The following is a 19,802-nucleotide window of genomic DNA, read 5'->3' as shown; positions in this document are numbered from 1 at the left end:
GACTGGTCTATGCCAGCTTTTCATAAACAGACAAGTATCTGGACCCCATGAGGTGAGAGGCTTTGTTCTGTCTGGGGTCATGAACAGAGCCTGCTCTGAGTGGAGGTGCTTCTGACCTCCACCCTGCAGAAACTGCAACACTGGGAGGTGAGCCTCAAAGGTTTAGGCCTCCTGTTACAGTGCCCAAGTCACTCCAGGCAGCAAGTACAGCGGGAAAATTAGTTAAAAACGAGGAGAAGTGACCACTGCAGCCAGGACCACCCCTAAGCGGTCCGGAGCTGAAGTGACCCCTCCTTGCAGAATCCTCCATCTTGTTTTGGAGGAGAGGGACCAATTGGGATAAGAATGTGCCCCATTCCCATAGGGAGGGGGCACAGGAAGTGTGTAGCCGCACTCAGGGGACAGTAGCCATTAGATACTGTCCTCTGACTCCTGTAACACCCCGAAATCTAGTATTTAGGGGCACCCCTGAACCTTGCTCACCAGATTCCTGGCAACCTCAAGAAAGGACTGAAGACTTATCCCATCAGTGAAGACCCCTGACAACAACTGACTTGGCCCCAGCCCTACCGACTTATCTGCAGCTTCAAGACTCCTGCTACAAAAAGGGGACACATCCTGCAGGACCAGTTAGCTCTACAAACCTCAAGAGGACTGCCTGCCCAGCAGAGGACCGAGAATTCCAGAGGACAGTGGCCTAGTCCAGAAGCCAGATGAAACCCTCCAAAAGGACTCAAGAACTGCCCCGGATCCGCGAACCCTGTCCACTGTGCACCCAATGCCCACAGCCGGAGTCCAGGTGGCCCACTGGTCCAGAGGAAGTCCCCAGGCGATTCTGACCTCTAGTCCACCCTGTGTTGATTCCTCCTGGCCAACACGACAAAGCCTGGAGCCTGAATCCGAAGGACCCCCCTGACTGCGACCAAATTTGATGAAGATTCCCAAAGGTACCCCTGCACTCGCAGCCCCCCTGGCCTTAGGGAATCCGACTGATGGTCCAGCAACGTCCAGCGGGCACCTCTCCTACTTGTCCAGCCGTGGGTTTTTGGAACAGACCCGCTGGACCCAGTCTGCAGCATCTTTTGTGACCCCCAGGGTTCCTCCATTGAAAACCATTGGGCGCCCAATGCTGTGTTTGCACCCTGCACCTGGTCCCCCGTGCCGCTGAGAATGTATGTTTGGGGGTGACCTGTGCCTCCCGCCCCCACCCCACCCTCTAGGGATGATCTAAACCCCCCAGGCCTGTGTCCTGAAACAGCGGGTACTTACCTGCAACCTGTGTTCTTCTGAGTTCCCCCGGCCCCCATGGGATTCCATTGAAAACCCAACACCTACTTCGACCTCTGTCTTCGTCTAGTCCTGTGTTGCTGGTGGTGCACTTTTGGGGTCAACTTGAACTTTGACCTGTGGACATCCTAACCCCCGAAGATGGTATCCTAAGTAGAGTACATACCTGTTAACTGTGCTAACACTTTTCCTCCCTTAGGATGCATTGGTTCTTATGAGAAATTGCTGTGTGTCAACTTTTCAGATTGAAAAGTGTTACTTACTTGTAAACTGTTTTAACTGCAAAACCTAAACAAAGTACATTTCATATAAATGCTTGATACCTACCTACAACAGTAGTTACCTGCAACAAAGACGTTTTGGTTCTGGTAATAAAGTAACAAAATATATTTTTGCTATATAAAAACATTGGCCTGGAGTTAGTCATTGAGTGTGTGCCTCATTTTTCCACTGTGTGTGTGATCTGCTAGAGACTTCTAATTGCAGATTCCTTTCTTCAGAATTTTCCCCCAGGCCCTCACACTGGATCCGGAGATTTTTTCTTCAAACAATACCCTTGTGCATCGGTAGATGGTCTCAGTCGACTCCACGGGTGCCGTTGGCGTTGTAGTCGTCATGATGACGTTGGGAATAGTACATAGACGCCGCCTCAGTGCAGTGACGTCAGCTCTTTTCTTTCCGGGAACTGATCTGGACAGAGACCCTTTTGTTGAGTTTTTTGTGTGCGTCAAGGTTGTCCCCGAAGACTGGTTTCAAACCGTGCACGGACTTTCAAAGCATGATGCCGGTGACGGATCTGCATCAGGTCTGCCTGTGGTGCCTGTGGTGCCTGGAGCGAGACCACGACCCGAAGTGGGCGTGGGAGAGGGAGCGAGTGGTCTGCCCAGTCCACCACTGCTCCCGCTGCAGCCTCAAAACCCTTCTAGTCGTCCCCTCACTCCAGTTCAGTTGGCGGCAGGATTCCCCATCACCTGCCCCACTGGTAATCCATCACTATGGACAGGTGGGTTTTGAAGATCATTCCAAGGGGCTACTTCCTCACCTTCAAATCTACCCCAAGCCATGCCTCCATCAGTCAGCCATATTCCACAGGATCATTCGGCACTTCTCCGCCAGGAAGTTCTGGCTTTCTTGGCCAAGGGAGCCATAGAGAAGGTCCCTGCGCCAGAAATAGGTTGTGGTTGTTATTCCCGCTACTTTCTGGTGCTCAAAAAGGGCTTATGTCCTATCCTAGACCTTCGGTACCTCAATTACTTCCCCAAGAAGGAGAAATACTAAATGCTCACCCTGGCTCAGGTTCTGTCTGCCTTTGACACAGGAGACTGGATGGTAGTGTTGGACTTGCAGGGCACTTACTTCCACATTCCCATCCTGCCTGCCCACAGACGTTACCTACGATTTACCTTGCTCCCCTTCCACCTTACCAGCGCCCCTCGTGTGTTCACGAAAGTGATGGCGGTGGTTGCAGCTAATCTGCGCAGGTTGGGGGTTTCAGTCTTACCCTAGCTCGACGACTGGCTGTTGAAGGCAGACTCGCCCCAGAAAGTCGTCTCCCACCTTCAGACTATGGCGAACCTTCTGCACACATTGGGGTTCATTATAAACGTGCCAAAGTCACACCTGACTCCCTCTCAGATGCTCCCTTCCATCTGAGCTGTTCTGGACACAATGCAGTTTCGAGCCTATCGTCCCGAAAAGCGAGTCCAAGATATTTAGGTTATGATTTCGATCTTTCAGCCTCTGTCTTGGGTTTCGGTGAGACTGACTGTAAGGAAATGCCTCATTGGCATGGTTACCCCCTGACTTTTTGCCTTTGCTGATGCTAAGTTATGATTTGAAAGTGTGCTGGGACCCTGCTAACCAGGCCCCAGCACCAGTGTTCTTTCCCTAAACTGTAACTTTGTCTCCACAATTGGCACAACCCTGGTAAGTCCCTTGTAACTGGTACCCCTGGTACCAAGGGCCCTGATGCCAGGGAAGGTCTCTAAGGGCTGCAGCATGTCTTATGACACCCTAGGGACCCCTCACTCAGCACATGCACACTGCTTCACAGCTTGTGTGTGCTGGTGGGGAGAAAATGACTACGTCGACATGGCACTCCCCTCAGAGTGCCATGCCAACCTCACACTGCCTGTGGCATAGGTAAGTCACCACTCTAGCAGGCCTCACAGCCCTAAAGCAGGGTGCACTATACCCCAGGTGAGGGCATATGTGCATGAGCACTATGCCCCTACAGTGTCTAAGCAAAACCTTAGACATTGTAAGTGCAGGGTAGCCATAGGAGTATATGGTCTGAGAGTCTGTCAAACACGAACTCCACAGCACCATAATGGCTACACTGAAAACTGGGAAGTTTGGTATCAAACTTCTCAGCACAATAAAAGCACACTGATGCCAGTGTGCAATTTATTGTAAAATACACCCAGAGGGCATCTTAGAGATGCCCCCTGAAAACATACCCGACTTCCAGTGTGGGCTGACTAGTTTTTGCCAGCCTGCCACACACCAGACATGTTCCTGGCCACATGGGGAAGAGTGCCTTTGTCACTCTGTGGCCAGGAACAAAGCCTGTACTGGGTTGAGGTGCTTCTCACCTCCCCCTGCAGGAACTGTAACACCTGGCGGTGAGCCTCAAAGGCTCACCCCCTTTGTTACAGCGCCACAGGGCATCCCATCTAGTAGAGATGCCCTCCCCTCCGGCTGCTGCCCCCACTTTTGGCAGCAAGGCTGGAGGAGATAATGAGGAAAACAAGGAGGAGTCGTGTCCCCCCCAGTCAGGACAGCCCCTAAGGTGTCCTGAGGTGACTCTTACTTTTAGAAATCCTCCATCTTGTAGAAGGAAGATTCCCCCAATAGGATTAGGGATGTGCACCCCTCCCCACAGGGAGGAGGTACAAAGAGGGTGTAGCCACCCTCAAGGACAGTAGCCATTGGCTACTGCCCTCCCAGGCCTAAACACACCCCTAAATTTAGTATTTAGGGGCACCCCAGATCCCAGGAAATCGGATTCCTGCAACCTGAAGAAAGAAGGACTGCTGACCTACAGGCCTGCAGAGAAGGAGGAAGGCGACAACTGACTTGGCCCCAGCCCTACCGGCCTGTCTCCAACTTTGAAAACCTGCTCCAGCGACGCATCCGACAGGGACCAGTGACCTCTGAAGCCTCAGAGGACTGCCCTGGACTACAGGACCAAGAAACTCCCGTGAACAGCGGCCCCTGATCAAAACCTGCAACTTCTTTGCAACAAAGAAGCAACTTTCAAAGACTGCACGTTTCCCGCCGGAAGCGTGAGACTTCACACTCTGCTCCCGACGCCCCTAGCTCGACCTGCAGAAAAAAACACCTCAGGGAGGACTCCCTGGCGACTGCGAGCCTGTGAGTAACCAGAGACGATCCCCCTGTGCCCCGACAGCGACGCCTGCAGAGAGAATCCAGAGGCTCCCCCTGACCGCGACTGCCTGTAACAAGGGACCTGACGCCTGGAACCAACACTGCACCCGCAGCCCCCAGGACCTGAAGGAACCATTGGCTACTGCCCTCCCAGACCTAAACACACCCTAAATTCAATATTTAGGGGCTCCCAGAACCGAGGAAGATAGATTCCTGCAACCTAAAGAAAAGAAGGACTGCTGACCTGAAGCCCTGCAGTGAAGACGGAGACGACAACTGATTTGGCCCCAGCCCCACCGGCCTGTCTCCCTACTTCGAAGAAAACTGCAACAGCGACGCATCCAACAGGGTCCAGCGACCTCTGAAGCCTCAGACGACTACCCTGCATCTAAAGGACCAAGAAGCTCCCAAGAACAGCGGCCCTGTTCAAGAAATTGCAACAAAGAAGCAACATTTAAAGACACACATTTCCCGCCGGAAGCGTGAGACTTTCCACTCTGCACCCAATGCCCCCGGCGCGACCTGTGGAAAACAAACACTACAGGGAGGACTTCCCGGCGACTGCGAGTCCGTGAGTAGCCAGAGTTGACCCCCCCGAACTCCCACAGCGACGCCTGAAGAGGAAATCCAGAGTGTCCCCCTGACCGCGACTGCCTGTAACAAGGAACCTGACACCAGCACTGCATCCGCAGCCCCAGGGCCTGAAGAAACCGAACTCCAGTGCAGGAGTGCCCCCCAGGCGACCCTCTGCCTAGCCCAGGTGATGGCTACCCCGAAGAGCCCCCCTTTGCCCGCCTGCATCGTTGAAGAGACCCCCCGGGTCTCCCCATTGATTCCTATCTGAAACCCAATGCCTGTTTGCACTCTGCACCCGGCCGCCCCTGTGCCGCTGAGGGTGTACTTTCTGTGTCTGCTTGTGTCCCCCCCCCCGGTGCCCTACAAAACCCCCCCTGGTCTGCCCCCTGAGCACACGGGTACTTCCCTGCTGGCAGACTGGAACCGGGGCACCCCTATTTCCATTGAAGCCTATGTGTTTTGGGCACCGCTTTGACCTCTGCACCTGACTGGCCCTGAGCTGCTGGTGTGGTAACTTTAGGGTTGCCTTGAACCCCCAACTGTGGGCTACCTTGGACCCAACTGTGAACGATGTAAGTGTTTTACTTACCTGTGAACTTAACAAATACTTACCTCCCCCAGGAACTGTGTTCACTTTTAAAATCGCTTATTGCCATTTTTGTCAAAACTGTACATGCTATTGTGATTATTTAAAGTTCCTAGAATACCTGAGTGAAATACCTTTCATTTGAAGAATTACTTGTAAATCTTGAACCCGTGTTTTTTTTAAATAAACCCTTGGACACTGTGCACACTATTTCTTACTTTGAAATAGTATATACAGGGCCAACTTCCTACACTGACTCTGAGGCTGCTGGGCCTCATGGCCTCCTGCATCCTGCTAGTGACACACACCAGATGGCATATGCGGGCTGTGCAGTGGGACTTGAAGTTCCAGTGGGCGCAGCGTCAGAGAAATCTCCCTGACATGTTCCAAATCTCAGAGGGGACTGCAAAAGACCTGCAGTGGTGGCTTTCGAATCCTCATTGGGTCCACGGTAGATCATTCTCCTTTTCCCAGCCAGATCTGTTCATAGTGACAGATGCTTCACTTCTGGGATGGGGCGGCCACATGGGAGAGGCGAGATCAAAGAACTCTGGTCTCTGGCGGAGTCTGAGCTCCATATCAATCTTCTGGTTCTCCGGGCGATCAGGCTTGTGTTGAAAGCATTTCTTCCCTCTCTCAAAAGGAAAGTAGTGCAAGTGTTCACGGACAACACTACTGCCATGTGGTACTGCAATAAACGGGGGAGTAGGGTCCTGGACCCTTTGTCATTGACACTACTCCTCTGGACATTGCTGGAACATCAGGACATTACCCTGGTGGTTCAACATCTGTTGGGCTCTCTGAACGACAGAGCAGACTAACTCAGCCATCGATGCATAGCCAATCACGAATGGCTCTCCATCCGGAGGTGGCATAAGGTCTCTTCCAGCAGTGGGGAGAGCCTTGGTTAGCTCTGTTCACCTCTGCGGAGAACGCTTAATGTCAGCTGTTTTGCACGTTGGAGTTTCCAAAGCGGCACTCGCTCTGAGACACTTCATCTCGAGTGGAACTCCGGCTTCCTTTACACCTTTCCCCCTATACCACTTCTGCCCAGAGTTCTCAAGAAGATAGGAATGACCAGGCCCAAGTTATCTTTGTGGCTCGGACTGGGCACGGAGAGTATGGTATCCTGAGCTATTGACCATGGCCACGGATCCTCCACTCAAACTGCCTCTTCGGAAGGATCTTCTGTCGCAGCAGTAGGGGACGGTTCTCCAGCCGAACCTGTCCAATCTCTGCCTTCATGCGTGGAGATTGAGCGGCAGCAGTTGACGGCTTTTGACCTTCCACCCGGAAGTCTGTGACGTTATCTTGACAGCCAGGCGTCCCTCCACCAAAACGGTATACACCTGTAATTGGCATAAATTTGTAGCATGGTGTACCAACATAAATGTTGATCCCCTCTCTGCCTCTCTTTCTGAGGTTCTTCTGTTCATTCTTTCTTTAGTCGAGCAGGGCTCTGCTTTGGTCACCCTTAAAAGGTTATTTATCGGTTATTTTGGCCTTTCTTGGGTTACCTGATCAGCCTCCACTCTTTAAGTCTCCTATTTTCAATCGCTTCCATAAAGGTCTCACCCATTTGTTTACTCCCACTCTTTCATCATGCCTCAGTGGGACCTCAATCTTGTCCTTACTTTCTTAACGTGTACTACATTGGAGCTGATGCACAATTGTCCATTACGGCTCCTTACTTTCAAAACAGTTTTTCTTGTTGCCATCACTTCTGCTTGCAGAGTGAGTGAGCTTCAGGCTCTTTCTACAAAGCTTCCATACTTGTCTGTGCACCTTGACAAAGTGGTGTTGCGCACTAAGGCTTCCTTCCTTCCCAAGGTCATTACGCCATTTCATGTAGGCCACTCCATCACCTTGCCTACTCTTTACGCACCCCCACATCCTTCTCATGAGGAGGAGAGACTCCATCATCTGGACCCAAAAAAATCGTACTAAAGATTTCTGGGTGGATGATGACCTCTTTGTTGGATATTGTGGGTGCGAAGAAAGGGAAGGCGGTGCAAAAACGTACCATCTCTCGATGGGCACTTCTTTGCATCAAGATGTGCTAAGCTTTGGCCAAGAAGAAATTCCCTGAGGGCTTGCATCCTTATTCCACCAGAGCAGCTGTTGCTTCTACTGCGTTAGCAGGTGGAGTTTCTGTCCTGGATATCTGCCAGGCAGCTATGTGGGCATCCCTGCACACGTTTGCTAAACATTACTGCATGGACAGTCGTGTCCATCGGGATGGCTACTTTGGTCGTTCGGTCCTGCAGGACTTTCTAGTATGATCTTGGTTTGTAGCCCACCTCCGAGGATGGCATTGCTATGGTTTCTATACTAAGGTAAGGAATCTGCAACTAGAAGTCACTATCTGATGTACAAGTTAGTTACCTTTGGTAACTATATGTTCGATGGCATGTGTAGCTGCAGATACACATGCTTTGCACATCCCGCCATCTAGTGTTGGGCTCGGAGTGTTACAAGTTGTTTTTCTTTGAAGAAGTCTTTTCGAGTCACGAGATCAAGGGACTCCTCCCCTTTCGGCTCCATTGCGCATGGGCGTCGACTCCATCTTAGATTGTTTTCTTTCCGCCATCGGGTTCGGACGTGTTCCTTTTCGCTCCGCGTTTCGGTTCGGAAAGATAGTTGGAATCTCGGAAAATTCGACGGTATTGTTTGCGTTCGGTATCGGGTTAGTTACAACAGATCGCCACCGAATTTTGAAGAGCTCCGGTGGCCCTTCGGGGTTTTCGATCCCCTGTCGGGGCCTGGTCGGCCCGACCACGTGTCTCTTCAAGGCTAATGGAACGGACCCCATTCCGCTTCTGCCCCAAATGTCACAACAAGTATCCTTATACAGATCAGCATCTGGTCTGTAACTTGTGTTTGTCTCCAGAACACAAAGAAGATACTTGTGAAGCCTGTCGAGCGTTTCGGTCGAGGAAGACATTAAGAGACCGAAGAGCGAGAAGACTACAGATGGCGTCGGCGCCGACAGGACAAAAACACTTGGAGGAGGAATAAGAAACCTTCTCCATCGAGGATTCGGACTCGGACGAGGTCGATCCCGAACAGACGCCGAAAACTGTGAGTAAGACGTCGACACACAAAACTCACGGAAAAACCACTAAAGCCCAGGGGACGCCACCGCCAGCAGGCCATGGCTTAACCCGAAAAATAGGTGACCGATCATCGGCACCGAAAAAGGGCACGCATGTGTCGAAGACATCCGACTCCGGTCAAGATACCGGCACAGAGCAGACTCGACAGCGGGTCAGAGCAAGTTCGGCACCGAGAGGGCGGCACCGAAACGAGTCGGCACCGAGAGACCGGAACGCCCAAAATTAAAGTGTCGTCGGAGCCGAAAAAGACAGCCGAAAAAGTTTCCATTCCGAAACATCCGGCCTCAGAACCGAAAACAGGTTCCTACACAGAGGAACAGGGACTGTCCTCACAAATGCAAGGACATAGGTTCGGACAAGAACTAGAGTCATTGGAGCCAGACTACACTCAGAGAAGGCTCCACATCCAAAAGGACACAGGGAAGATAAGTACTCTTCCCCCAATTAGGATGAAAAGAAGACTTGCCTTTCAAGAAAAAGACAAGCAGCCACAGGCAAAGGTGGCAAGACAAGTAACACCGCCACCATCTCCACCACACTCAACGCACACATCACCGGTAGCCGCTCCACCACTGATGCAGTCCCCCAACTCATACTGGAATGAGTCAGGATGATCCCGACGCATGGGATCTTTATGATGCGCCAGTATCAGATAACAGCCCAGACTGTTATCCAGCGAGACCGTCGCCACCTGAGGACAGTACAGCCTACACACAGGTGGTGTCAAGAGCAGCGGCGTTTCATAATGTCACCATGCATGCAGAGCCTATTGAGGATGACTTTTTATTTAACACACTATCCTCCACACATAGCCAATACCAAAGTCTCCCTATGCTACCTGGAATGCTAAAACACTCCAAACAGGTGTTTCAGGAGCCTGTGAAGGGCAGGGCTATAACTCCAAGGGTGGAGAAGAAATACAAGCCACCGCCAACAGACCCTGTATACATAACGCAGCAATTAACACCAGACTCTGTGGTAGTAGGGGCAGCTCGCAAGGGAGCGAACTCACACACCTCGGGAGACACACCACCTCCAGACAAGGAGAGTCGCATGTTCGACGCTGCGGGAAAAAGGGTTGCAGCACAAGCGGACAACCAATGGCGCATTGCCAACTCACAGGCATTGCTGGCGAGATATGATAGGGCTCATTGAAACGAAATGCAACATTTCATTGAACACTTACCCAAAGAGTTCCAAAAAAGGGCACAACAGGTGGTGGAGGAAGGACAGAGCATTTCGAACAATCAAATACGCTCTGCAATGGATGCAGCAGAAACAGCTGCTAGGACAGTAAATACAGCAGTGACCATAAGGAGACACGCATGGCTGCGTACATCAGGATTCAAGCCGGAAATACAACAAGCCGTGCTGAATATGCCATTTAACGGACAGCAGTTGTTTGGGCCGGAGGTGGACACTGCTATAGAAAAACTTAAAAAGGACACTGATACGGCCAAAGCCATGGGCGCACTCTACTCCCCACAGAGCAGAGGCACATTTCGTAAAACACAGTTTTGAGGGGGGTTTCGAGGACAAAGCACAGAACCCTCAACCTCACAAACAAGGCCCACTTATCAGAGCCGGGGAAGTTTTCGGGGACAATATAGACAGGGCCAATTCCAAAAGAGTAGAGGGAAGTTCCAAAGTGGCAAAACTCCTCAAAACAAGCAGTGACTTCCACGTCACAAATCCCCAACACATAACACCTGTGGAGGGGAGACTAACCAAGTTCTACAAACATTGGGAGGAAATAACAACAGACACTTGGTTCCTAGCAATTATCCAGCATGGTTATTGCATAGAATTTCTCAAATTCCCTCCAAATGTCCCACCGAAAACACACAATATGTCAAAACAACACATGGATCTTCTAGAAATCCAAGCGTTGTTACAAAAAGATGCAATAGAACTGGTACCAATTCATCAGAGAGGAACAGGAGTTTACTCGCTGTACTTTCTCATACCCAAAAAGGACAAAACTCTAAGACCTATATTAGATCTCAGAACATTAAATACCTACATCAAATCAGATCACTTTCACATGGTGACATTACAGGACGTAATCCCATTGCTCAAACAACAAGACTACATGACAACACTAGACCTAAAGGATGCATACTTCCATATACCAATACATCCTTCACACAGAAAGTACTTAAGGTTTGTATTCCAAGGGGTACATTACCAATTCAAAGTGTTGCCATTCGGGATAACAACTGCGCCAAGAGTTTTTACAAATGCACATATCAGGAGGCAGCAAATACATGTGTTCCCGTACCTAGACGATTGGTTAATCAAAACCAACACGCAAGAACGGTGTTCACAACACACAAAGTATGTCATAGAAACCCTCCACAAACTAGGTTTCTCACGCAACTACACAAAGTCACACCTTCAGCTGTGTCAAACACAGCAATACTTAGGAGCAACAATCAACACAACAAAAGGATTTGCCACTCCAAGTCCACAAAGGGTACAGGCATTTCACAATGTAATACAGGCCATGTATCCAAAACAGAAAATACAAGTCAAGATGGTGATGAAACTACTAGGCATGATGTCCTCATGCATAGCCATTGTCCCAAACGCAAGGTTGCACATGCGGCCCTTACAACAGTGCCTAGCATCACAATGGTCACAGGCACAGGGTCAACTTCTAGATCTAGTGTTGATAAACTACCAAACATACACCTCGCTTCAATGGTGGAACAATATAAATTTAAACCAAGGGCGGCCTTTCCAAGACCCAGTGCCTCAATACGTAATAACAACAGATGCCTCCATGATAGGGTGGGGAGCACACCTCAATCAACACAGCATCCAAGGACAATGGGACACTCAGCAAAGACAGTTCCACATAAATCACTTAGAACTACTGGCAGTATTTCTTGCGTTGAAGGCATTTCAACCCATAATAAGCCACAAACACATTCTTGTCAAAACAGACAACATGACGACGGTGTATTATCTGAACAAACCGGGAGGAACACACTCCACACAGTTGTGTCTCCTGTCACAGAGAATATGGCATTGGGCGATTCACAACCACATTCGCCTAATAGCACAGTTTATTCCAGGGATTCAGAATCAGTTAGCAGACAGTCTCTCTCGGGATCACCAACAGATCCACGAATGGGAGATTCACCCCCAAATACTAAACACTTACTTCCAAAGATGGGGAACACCACAAATAGACCTATTTGCAACAAAAGAAAACGCAAAATGCCAAAACTTCGCATCCAGGTACCCACAAGATCAATCTCAGGGCAATGCGTTATGGATGAGCTGGTCAGGGATATTTGCATACGCTTTTCCCCCTCTCCCACTCCTTCCATATCTAGTAAACAAATTGAGTCAAAACAAACTCAAACTCATACTAATAGCACCAACGTGGGCAAGACAACCTTGGTACACAACACTACTAGACCTCTCAGTAGTGCCTCATATCAAGCTTCCAAACAGATCAGATCTGTTAACTCAACACAAACAACAGATCAGGCATCCAAATCCAGCATCACTGAATTTAGCAATTTGGCTCCTGAAGTCTTAGAATTCGGACATCTAGACCTTACACAGGAATGTATGGAGGTCATAAAACAAGCAAGGAAACCAACCACAAGACATTGGTTTGCAAATAAGTGGAAAAGATTTGTTTATTATTGCAATAATAATCAAATTCAACCATTACACGCATCTGCTAAACACATCTTAAGCTACTTACTGCATTTACAAAAGTCAAAGCTAGCTTTTTCATCCATTAAAATACATCTTACCGCAATTTCAGTTTATCTGCAAACTACGCACTCAACATCATTATTTAGGATCCCAGTCATAAAAGCATTTATGGAGGGCCTAAAAAGAATTATTCCACCAAGAACGTCACCAGTTCCCTCGTGGAACCTTAACATTGTCTTAACACGACTCATGGGTCCACCTTTTGAACCCATGCACTCATGTGAGATACAATATTTAACATGGAAAGTAGCGTTTCTCCTTGCCATCACATCTCTAAGAAGAGTAAGTGAAATACAGGCATTTACCATACAAGAACCCTTTATTCAGATACACAAGCATAAAGTAGTTTTACGAACTAACCCAAAGTTCTTACCAAAGGTCATATCACCGTTTCACTTAAATCAAACAGTAGAACTACCAGTGTTCTTTCCAGAACCAGATTCTGTAGCTGAAAGAACACTACATACATTAGACATCAAAAGAGCTTTAATGTACTACATTGATAGAATAAAACAAACACGAAAAACAAAACAACTGTTCGTTGCTTTTCAAAAACCTCATACAGGGAATCCAATATCCAAACAAGGCATTGCCAGATGGATAGTTAAATGTATTCAAACCTGTTATCTCAAAGCAAAAAGAGAACTGCCTAGAACACCAAAGGCACATTCAACTAGGAAGAAAGGTGCTACTACGGCGGGTGGGAGATCCTTCTCCTTCCTGGCGGCCAAGACCTGGAACTCCCTCCCCACCAGCCTCAGGACCACCCAGGACCACTCCGCTTTCCGGAGACTCCTAAAGACTTGGCTGTTCGAGCAGCGATAATCCCCCCTAGCGCCTTGAGACCCGCACGGGTGAGTAGCGCGCTTTATAAATGTTAATGATTTGATTTGATTTGACTATGGCCTTTGTAGGAAACATTCCAATGACTGAAATATGTAAGGCAGCCACATGGTCTACGCCTCATACATTCACCAAACATTACTGCGTGGATGTGTTAACAACACAACAAGCCACAGTAGGACAAGCAGTACTACGAACTTTATTTCAAACAACTTCAACTCCTACAGGCTGAGCCACCGCTTTTGGGGAGATAACTGCTTACTAGTCTATGCAAAGCATGTGTATCTGCAGCTACACATGCCATTGAACGGAAAATGTCACTTACCCAGTGTACATCTGTTCGTGGCATGAGACGCTGCAGATTCACATGCGCCCACCCGCCTCCCCGGGAGCCTGTAGCCGTTTCGAAGTTGATCTTGAACATTTGTAAACTTGTAAATATATCACTTTAAACACCATTATGTACATACATATTTACTCCATTGCATGGGCACTATTACTATAATACACAACTCCAACCTCACCCTCTGCGGGGAAAACAATCTAAGATGGAGTCGACGCCCATGCGCAATGGAGCTGAAAGGGGAGGAGTCCCTCGATCTCGTGACTCGAAAAGACTTCTTCGAAGAAAAACAACTTGTAACACTCTGAGCCCAACACTAGATGGCGGGATGTGCAAAGCATGTGAATCTGCAGCGTCTCATGCCACGAACAGATGTACACTGGGTAAGTGACATTTTCCATCTGGTAGAGACATATTCTAGTTGCAGATTCCTTACAGACCCACCCATCCTCTCCGCTTGCGAACTGATTTCTAGGGACAGGGAATCCTCTTTCATTGCCTTAGCTTTGCACATTAATCTCTGTGTTGTTCGCGGTTCTGTGCTTTGGCGTAGAAAGTTGCGAAAAGAAACTGACGGCGCTGAGGCGGTGTCTATTTACTACTTCCGACGTCATCACAGTGACTATGACGCCCGCGGAGTCGACCAACGCCACCTACCGGCGCGCACGGGTATTCCTCAAAGAAGAAATCTCCAAATCCAGTCTGACGCCTGGAGGGAAATTATAAGGTAAGGAATCTGCAACTAGAATATATCTCTACCAGATATATTGTTACCGAAGGTAACTACTTGGACTATAAGAAATGCTTTGCACTACCCTCTGATAAACCTAACTTCTCTTCCACCCAACCACAAAAGAGAGCATTAGTATTATCTACTGTAGCCTCTGTTAAACCTCTGAGGAACCCCTGGACTCTGTGCTCAGTATACCTAATTTTGGTATAGTATCTACAAAGCCAGCTTCCTACAGGTCTTGCAAGGACCTGGCGGCACACCGGGACTCCAAGATGAGCCTTTGGTTTTTGTTGGCCCTGCCTGTTTCAGCGATTCCAGAGTCGACTACACTTCGCATGAGTACTCTGCAATTCACACTTGCTGCTCACAGCACTTTGTGGGCAAAGTACTGTCGCACTGGGTTCAGTATTGTTGGCAGGAGTTGTCTGTGTCGCCGTTTCCCGTATTTATCCCCTCTAACTTGTAAAGGTGGCAGTTTGGAGTCATGTAACAATGCAGCTTCCACCGAGCTAAGGGTGAGCCAGGCGGCCATCTCCCCACCGCCCTGACGACCAACACCTCAGTTCTAGTTCCACACAATGTTCTCCATGCACCCACTGAGTGCTTTCTCCCCATCTTCGGAAGCCAACAACAAGATGGGGGCGGGGAGGGGTGGTGCTTCCCTCATGCCTAATTTCCCAGTCTGGAAGCTTTGTAGCGCTGGGTCTGTGCTGTCAAGTTCAGGTCCAAAACGCGCTTTAAAAAAAAAAAAATTATAAAGGTACTCACATCCGTCTCAGTTAAAGAGCGGCCTGCACCTGGCACCAGCACTCCACAGGGAACACTGGCTTTGCCGTGCCGGGAGACTTTGCGGGCTCCAGGGCCCCGTGCACCAGGATATCTGAGGGCGTTCTGCCCTTTTCACCTTCTTTCTCTGCTGTATGCCTCACAACCTCCACACATGCGGACAGGCGGGCCGTGGACTTCTAGGTCCCGCACCAAAAAATTTTCTGTCATCCCTCCTGCAGCAATTCATTTGCAGATGCACAGGGATGTGTAGGAAGGCCTGCAGTGCAACAGAGTGCTGCTTCTCGACGGCATCAGGACTGGACAACGTTCTTGCTTACTGCAGCCGCAGGGTGGTGTCTGTCAGCTTGAACTCAGGTGTTGCAGTTGCTACAGCTGCTTGGCTTCCTTCAGGCGGTTATCCCAGAGCACCGCCTGGGTCTCGGGTACACCCCCTTTTCCAGGTCCTCCCGGTCTCCATCGATGCACTCTGCGGTCCAGTCGCACTCCCTGCCCTGCCTACGTCCACAACAGATGTGAGCAGTAGGCGGTGTGTTAGGGATCACAGCAGTCCAAATGGCTGCGTACACTCCGACCATGCTGCCTTAGCTCGTCTGAGAGCCCTGTGGGGCTTCCTGGATGGCTTAATTAATGACGGGTTATTGAGCCTTGCTGGTAGAGCTACACTAGAGTGTGGCCATCTTGCCATTGGCGCTGTCGCTCACCAGATCTCTCTTAGTTTCTACAAGTTATCCATTTTTTTGTATGAGTGTCCAATTCATAAGTGAAACCACTCTTATCAATCTTCACCATGTGAATTCTACTTTCCAAAGGGACACTATCCGGCATCTCATGCCAGTCCACTGATTTTGCATCAAGTGCTTGTCGAAGCAGGATGTATTTGTAGAACTGAGTGTTTGACAGTACTGATCTTCTTGCAATTTACGGAGTGTTTTCAGTCCTCCTGTATCTACTTTGGATATTCCTACTAAATCCCATTGCTTGAAGCAGGTCAGTTTGTTTACCTCTCTCAACATCTCCCCATTCCACAAGTATCTGTTGTTACCCTTCCCTGCCAGCCCAAACTCCTAATATTTGTGAATTTCCTGTGCAGGCCCAACAGCTCTTTCCAGCTTGTATTCCTGTAGCAGTGGAGGTAGGAGGTCCACTCCATGAGTAGTCTCTTCACCGTTGTTTCTGAGCCCTACCTATGTGGACCCCCGCTTACAAAATAATTAATGACCTGGAGCTGGAAGGCCTTACTAGTAAGCCTGTTGAGTTACTACCTCCATTATACGTTGATCTGCATAAGGTTTGGCTCGCCGTCCTTGTGTGCCTCCATCCCACAGTAATGTGAGCTGTGTTTTGTCTAGTTGTAGAGAGGCTGAGTTCGGAATAAAAGAGGGATTTTGCCTTACATATAGCAGTGTCAGCAGTGTAATCATTTTGAAAATCCCTGCCCTCCCTAATATGGTGAGCTAAAGTGTTTGCCAGCATTGTACATCAGTTTGAAAGTCTTGCAGGACTACTTCCCGAACTTTCTTTGATGTCCCAGAGTGTGTTGCTTTTCCCGTCATTAATTTTATGCAGTAGCAACTTAGTTTATTTAGTACCCTACATATTTCCTGAATTTTAAAAAAATTGCCAGAGTGTCTGATATTGGTCACCAGGGATCCATTAGGTAAACCAAGGTATCATCCTTGTACAGCAAGATCTTTCCATATCACCGGTACTCTCAGGGCAACCCTTCGTGTCAGCTCTAGATCTAATCCAATATGCAAATGGCCCTTTGCAAATGGTATATACAAGCACAAGGATAGAAATGGAAGGGTAATTCACCATACTTCTACCAATGAAAACTCAATTTCATAATGGTATGGTGGACAGTATTAAAGGAAGATTGAGATGTCCTTATCCTATCCCAAATACTTAGTGGCTGGTGAAACAAAAAATCACTATAGATTTGAATGAGGAGGACTCATCCACGTCATGTGGCATGCTTCACTGGACACGTCATCCCACCCCGGTAAATTGGTACTACCAGGGTGGACCCAACCTTTTCTAAGAATGAGTCCTTAAGATATCTTAATGCCTAGATATGACAGAAATCCAGTTAAGGTTTAAGAATACCACACAAGTACCCTTAATTAGTGGTACCTTATGGTTAACAGAATAAAAATTAATCACATGTTGATGCTTAGGGGTACAATGACCATAACACTGTTTTATTGCCCCAACATGTTTCTGCCCTTCCATGAGCCATCTATGGGCAAGGGGCATTTGTCTGGTCTTTAAATGGGATCCTTTTTTCAGAACACTGTGTACAGATCACACTAGGTGAGACATGGGCTTCCTACCTTCACTGATGTTGTCAGACAACCTAGGACAGGATTTCTAGGACTTTGTTAAAGTTTGTTAGCTCCTAAAAACATAATCTCATGGCTGGAATGTGTAATAACACACTTATATAAGCAAACATGACGAGGAAGTGACACTGCAAACAACATACATATTGAGTGGTAGAAGTGACAAATCCATGCATTCCTTAATTTTCTGTTAGCTTACTCTATTCAGGGTTCTCAATCACTTCATAGACTGGCACGGGGTTGGCGTCTCCTGTAGTTAGACACTTTGTTATACGGATAATGTGTTTGATACATGTATATTGTCATTAGTTACTCATTGGTGACATTCTTTACCTGCATAGCCATAGCTGGACCCAAGGAAGAGCTTGATTTCATGGTCTAGCATGATCAGGATCTATCCTGACCTTATCCTGCTGCTAGTGGCTAAAAGAGTGAAAAAGCATCTCCCCATTGTGGCTCTCATACAGATACGAATACCAGCCAGGTGTGTGGTATGTACCCTCTCCCAGCTCATGTGGTGGAAAATATAACCTGTATGTTTTGAGTATCCATACTATAGTATCCCTGTTACTCATGTCATCAAGGACATGCCAGGTATTTGTCCTGTACCAATTGCTAGCGAAACTCTGTTGCTCCAAGTCATTTTTCTTTGTTGTTTTATGCATGAGGTGGCTACCATAAATAGGTATATATGGCTGGGGCCACCGTCAAGTGCTCTATATTGTGACCTTCGTAACGTAGCCATCTGGAACTCTTCCGCTCGGGCAGTTGTGCCATTTAATTTATAAAGGTGCCCTTTATTCACATCAATCCTGTGCCGTCTACTGGGACCCAGGCCACTGTATTACGCCAGTACATACTGGCTGAGTCATTACTCTGTTTTTACTGAAATCACACCCAGACCACACGTCCCTAAGGGTTTTTTGTTTATAAAGAGCTTTTTTTGTGTGTGCTGCCCCCTCATTTTTTATATTAAAATTATACTACATTTATTTAATACATAACACCCATTGCCCGCTCATCCCCAGTGATCCAGTGATGGTGGTCTCTCTCATCTGCCAGGGCCAGTTCAAGTTGCCTTATTCCCTGCTGCTTTACTGAACATTACAAAGACTTAGGTTTTGTGTGTTTTTTAAAGGGGAGTAGTTTTAAGAAAATGATGGGTCAATAAATATATGTATTGGGTATTTTATATGCTTCTTTTTCTTGTTTTCTAGAATGACCAGAACAGATTAGTAGATCAGTTGATAAAGGCTGTCCGAAGAATCTGCAGTGAAGTAGATGGGGTTGAAACATTGGCCATCACTGACTCAGTAAAGAGGTTGAAGCGAGCAGTTCATCTTCCAAAGAGTAAAAGTGCAGAGGTAACAATATTTTGTTTTTAAAGCAAATAGTTTTTCCACTATATTTTATAAATCTGCCTTTGATATATACCTCATGCTGGCATGCAGTACGTAAAGTCTGTTCATAAACTCGGAAAATTATCTGATTATATGATTTGTAGAATATCCACTGGCACCATAGGAATAATTTCTGTGTTTCCAATGCCATTCAGACTAACAAAATTAAACTTCCCTTTCCTCTGCCTATGCAGGAAAATAGTCATTCCTCTAAATATGTTTGAAGCATGCTTTATTTTTAGGTCAAGCCTAAACGGAGCGCGTGCACTGTCTCAACATGCTGTAATCTCCTCTGTGGGCTTTGACCACACCCATTGCTTATCATTGATTCAGGCTTCTGCCTTTCGAAATTCCTGTTGTTTCTTTTTTTAATAGTTTACATTTGTCCCGCCTTTTGGCTATTTTTTCCGCCGTGGAGATTGGCCCCGTTGCACGGATCAGTTTCCTTCTGGCCACTTATGTTAGCTGCGGTGCGCTACTTTTTCTTATGTCTTGGCTTCTGTTTTAGGATGGATTACATGTCACTGCTCCCAGCTGCTTGTGTAAGTGGTAGTTCACTTAATCTCCCTGCCCCTGCCAAATCACCACTCTCCCGGGCCCTGCTTTATACCTGTAGTTGCTTGATATTGTCAGTGTCGGCTGACCTCATTTACAAACGT

General features: G+C 48.0%; 1 protein-coding gene across 1 annotated transcript in view; it reads left to right on the top strand.

The window, feature by feature from the left end:
- The window catches only part of PIK3C2A (phosphatidylinositol-4-phosphate 3-kinase catalytic subunit type 2 alpha), an 852,450-nt gene that overhangs the window by 297,835 nt on the left and 534,813 nt on the right, over window positions 1–19,802 (top strand). The window contains 1 exon segment of the mRNA XM_069223730.1: window positions 18,961–19,107. Within this exon segment, the coding sequence (XP_069079831.1) occupies window positions 18,961–19,107 (147 nt within the window).

The sequence above is a fragment of the Pleurodeles waltl genome, chromosome 3_1, assembly GCF_031143425.1.
Source record: "Pleurodeles waltl isolate 20211129_DDA chromosome 3_1, aPleWal1.hap1.20221129, whole genome shotgun sequence".
NCBI lineage: Eukaryota > Metazoa > Chordata > Amphibia > Caudata > Salamandridae > Pleurodeles > Pleurodeles waltl.
This window is presented reverse-complemented; position numbering and strand designations above follow the sequence as displayed.